Below are 4288 nucleotides of genomic sequence, written 5' to 3' on the forward strand. Positions count from 1 at the left end.
TATGAAGAAAAGAGAATCATGATCTAAGAGATATGGATTGAGAGTGAATTCCGCTAGGGGGAGGAAGATCCAGGTTACACAAGGCAAAGATGTAAAAGTATGATCAAAGATTCGAATTCAATCCACATCCAAATCCGTTCAGAGGTGTATGTCCGATCACATCCAATCCGTATCCGAGCCTAATCCGATCCGTTTACAAACCTAGACTTCTCTTCCTTTCGATTTTCCGTGTCGGATCCGTTTGCTCAACTAAATTCTGAAAATCATTTTGTTTAGTATGGTGGAGTCAAATATCGCAGAGGGTTTATGTCTGACCATCCGAATCTCTGGGACCTACGACCAAAGTACCAAACTCTCAACCTTTGGCTCACCATCGATCCTAAAAAACCAAAAAACCTTTGGCTCACCAACGTTCTTGCTGGCAATCTTCTTCTTCTTAAATATAGCCCTCACCATACTTTTGTGCCACGCGTTTGTTGGGTTTCCATAATTGTCATTACACGTAATGTCGGCAAAGAAATCCAATTCAGAGTTTCAGATCCGCTGCTCTGCCTAAAAAGAATAGAACGAAACCAACAAAATAAAAAGGTAAAAGACAAAACAGAACTTCTTCAACCAAGAAAATCTGAAAGAATTCGTTTCTTTGTTAGGTTTTGCTGTTTGATGCAAACTGGGTTTCTTTGATAATTGGTTCTGTGTTCGTTCTCCAATAATTTGTTAAAAGGATGGATAGGTTGAAGTTAGCTGCACAGGGTGAGCGATTAAAGACCGGTGGTGCTCAAATGGGTAGGATGGTTAGTGGGAAAATGAAGGAAATCTTACAAGCCCAGACACCTGAATCGAAGATGGTAGATGAAGCGACATCTGATAGCTTAGAAGGACCGAATTGGGGTTTGAATTTACGGATATGTGCCATGCTCAATAGCGAAGAGTTTAGCGGTCAAGAAGTTGTGAGGGCTATTAAAAAGAAGATTGTTAGCAAGAACATTATAAGCCAGAGGTTGAGTCTTGATCTATTGGAAGCTTGTGCCATGAATTGTGAGAAGATTTTTTCAGAATTAGCATCGGAGAAGGTGTTGGATGAGATGGTTAGGATGATCGATGATCCCCAAACCCATCACAGTGATAGACAACGAGCGTTGGAGTTGATCCAGGCATGGGGCGAATCGGAAGACCTTTCGTATCTTCCTGTGTTTCGCCAGGCTTATATGGTAAGCTCTGTTTGATTTCTGGTCACACACTTGAAATTGATTCACTATTTTCTCTAGGTTACGTTTCTCTGATTCAATCTTTCTAGGGTTTGGTTTCTTCTACATAAGCTGTTAGAAACACTTTCATTAAGAACTATTTAGGTACTCTTCTTGATGAAATTGTTCGTTTGCAGAGCTTGAAGAGCAGAATCACCCCACGATCAGTACAAGATGATGGGAATTCGATGCTTTATGATTCTTTGGACCCAGATGTTCAGGAACAACCTTTATCTCCTCCTGAAAGATATCCCATGCCTAACTTAGATCCGCGCGGTCTAGATCATACTGATAATAGCTATCATGATAACAGTTTTTCGGTGGAAGGAAAGAAAGAGTTTTTTCTTTTCACTCGAAATAGCATTGATAGTCTGTCTAGCATTTTGAACTCTCAGGCAGAACCGAAGCCCCTCAAGGTAAAATTTCATAATTAGTGATTTAGTTTTAATGGGGGGATACATGATGCTTGTGTTTCTCAACTTTCTAATAGCATGAAAATGTTGGTTCCATAAGACAAATTTATAGATGATCTTCTCATTTGGTTTCATGTGAGATCTTTACATGGATCAGGAGTACTAGACACAGAATTATTTGAAATGCTAAAAAAGGGGAGCATTGAATCACTTCTCTTGATAATTTTATCCAATCCACCTGTGGTTTCGTTACTCTTCGGAACGGAGTAGAAGAAGGAAGGAGATTCTCGAACGAGGAAAATGATCCAATGACTTCGAAAGAATTGAACGAGGAGCCTTATGAGGTGAAAATCTCATGTACGGTTCTGTAGAGTGACAATAAGGGTGACTTATCTGTCAACTATTCAGCAACTATATTGATGCTTTCTCCAATTCATTATTAACATTGTCAATTTTGTTCCATCTAAGCTCTAAGGTTATTGTCTAAAAATGACTTGCCATCATTTTTGCCTCTTTGAGATATTTGGCATAATTTTTGTGCTCTTATTGTTTCTATGAATTGAGAGCTCTTGGTTTAATAGAATTCTCTGTAGAACTCATGGAACTGTTAAGTATGAATGATAATGGCTGCATTAGAAATTCTTTAAATGTCTTGCTGTTGTTTTGTCTAGTTTATCTCGTAGCGTTCAATCTTAACAGTCTCAATAGGCCAAAGACTGAAAAAGAAATGAAGAAGAAGATTGAAGATTAGGAATCATAACAATTAAGATGAAAGTTTTTACACTGATTGCAGGATGATCTCACTCTGAACATGGTAGAAAAATGCAAGGAGTCACAGCCTATCTTACAGAGGATCATAGAAAGCACTAGCGACGATGATGAAATGCTTTTTGAGTCTCTCAATCTTAATGATGAGCTTCAACAGGTTATTTCCAAGTATGACGAGATGATAGTGCCACCAGCAATCGAAGGGCCGGAATCCAGAAGTCCTGGCACAACCAGCGTTGGTTCAGCCACTCTAGATGAAAATGTAAACAGGGCAGAAAACCCACAGCCCCTAAAAGATGAAGTGAGCAGCGAAACCAGTAATGAGAAGGAAATTTTTCCTGAAGGGAAATCTACACTAGAGTGAGAGTTAAGAGGGGAAACCAAGATTTTGTTGTTTTTGTCTATGTATAGGACGAAGGGTTGGTGATAATTTCTGATGAAAGATGTGGTTAGAGATCAGCCATTTAACTATTTTGCTTGCTGATACACAAATATCTAGTATGATCTACATATTTCATGTCTGATCCGCTTTGTTTCCTTTTTCCTTGAACATTAGAACCGATGTTTCCATTTATTTTTTCTCACGGTTCATGTTCAACGGCTATTCTGGTTTGGACGTTTTTTTCCGTGTCTTTGTTCAACATTTTAACCTAAGTCGCATGGTTCAGTCGTGGAAGGGTGATTTGGCAATTTCAATTAGTTTGTAGGTAGGGCATGGTTATCAACCTCTTGTGTTGCATTGCCGAGTCCAATTCGATTATGTCTGCCTTGTATTTCTTTTTTGTAGCAAGGGAGGATGTAACAAGTAATCAACCAGAGACAATAAAAATGAAGAGCCCGTCTAGCTCAGTTGGTAGAGCGCAAGGCTCTTAACCTTGTGGTCGTGGGTTCGAGCCCCATGGTGGGCGCATTTTTTTATCTTCCTAACTATCCTAAAATATAAAAAAGATAGATAAAGTCCTAAATAAAACAGAGGAACTTTTTTTTGTGTGTATGGGGGGAGGGTTTTGGGGTTTAAAAAGTGAATTTATTGAAAGACTATGCATGACGAGTTCAAGGCTTCTTGATTACACAGATCCTGAAGCCAAGGAGAGGAAGTAGGCCATAATGTCTTACATGCCAAAGACAGCCTTCGAAGAGTGTCAAATTATCCGATTCGATCAAAATATATGGGAATTCTTTAGCATTCGCCTCCAATAAGCCGAGTCTGATTGCAACCGCTTCTCCTTCCAAAACGTCTGAGAGTTTGGTTCAGACACTGCCATTACCAGTCGACCCATATAGTCATGAACCCCCACACCCAAACCCCCTTCAGGGGGATCCGTAATAAAAGCTGCATCACAATTGATCTTCAAGGTGTTCAAAGGAGGTTTGGTCCATCTAAGAAAATGGAGAGAGAAGAACTGAGAAGAGAACTGATCCAGCGATAGAAACAATAGTGTGTTCTACTGCTGGACTTTAGGCTATATTTACAATATGTCAAAACAGTGAGAATTACAGTTATAACCAAATAAGGAATCATAAGCCAAATATGAAACTACCTGTTGCATCAAGAAATCGTCGAGCGGTCCTGCGAGTGCCGTCACCTGCAAGTGGACCAAAGGGGTCAACAGAGAGAACCGGTGTGGTCCCGGCCTAGGGCTCTCCGATGCCAAAGTTAGATCTCCTGGCGCAAACAGATGAATAGGGATTATTCAGTATGAGTTTAGATGTCCCCTATGGGGTTGTGTACCTTGCCTTTTATAGTAGCATATGGCGGTGTGGAGAGTCCCAGTTTGATGGCGATTGTGCCGTTGAGTGGATAGAGGCCCTGGGTAACGGGGCTCTATCCTGATTGGCCATCTCCCCGTGGGAGGGAGT

General features: G+C 40.4%; 1 protein-coding gene and 1 non-coding gene across 2 annotated transcripts; both read left to right on the forward strand.

The window, feature by feature from the left end:
• Window positions 1–645: 645 nt before the first annotated feature.
• Window positions 646–2952, forward strand: LOC122650407 (TOM1-like protein 2). Its single transcript, XM_043843828.1, has 3 exons — window positions 646–1211; window positions 1385–1663; window positions 2454–2952. The coding sequence occupies exons 1-3, from the start codon at window positions 726–728 to the stop codon at window positions 2790–2792; spliced, it is 1104 nt and encodes a 367-aa protein (XP_043699763.1). The 5' UTR covers window positions 646–725; the 3' UTR covers window positions 2793–2952.
• Window positions 2953–3263: 311 nt separating this feature from the next.
• On the forward strand, window positions 3264–3336 carry TRNAK-CUU. The gene has a single exon. It is a non-coding gene; the product is annotated as a tRNA-Lys (tRNA).
• Window positions 3337–4288: the final 952 nt, after the last annotated feature.

This window comes from Telopea speciosissima, chromosome 1 (assembly GCF_018873765.1).
Source record: "Telopea speciosissima isolate NSW1024214 ecotype Mountain lineage chromosome 1, Tspe_v1, whole genome shotgun sequence".
Taxonomy (NCBI): Eukaryota; Viridiplantae; Streptophyta; class Magnoliopsida; order Proteales; family Proteaceae; genus Telopea; species Telopea speciosissima.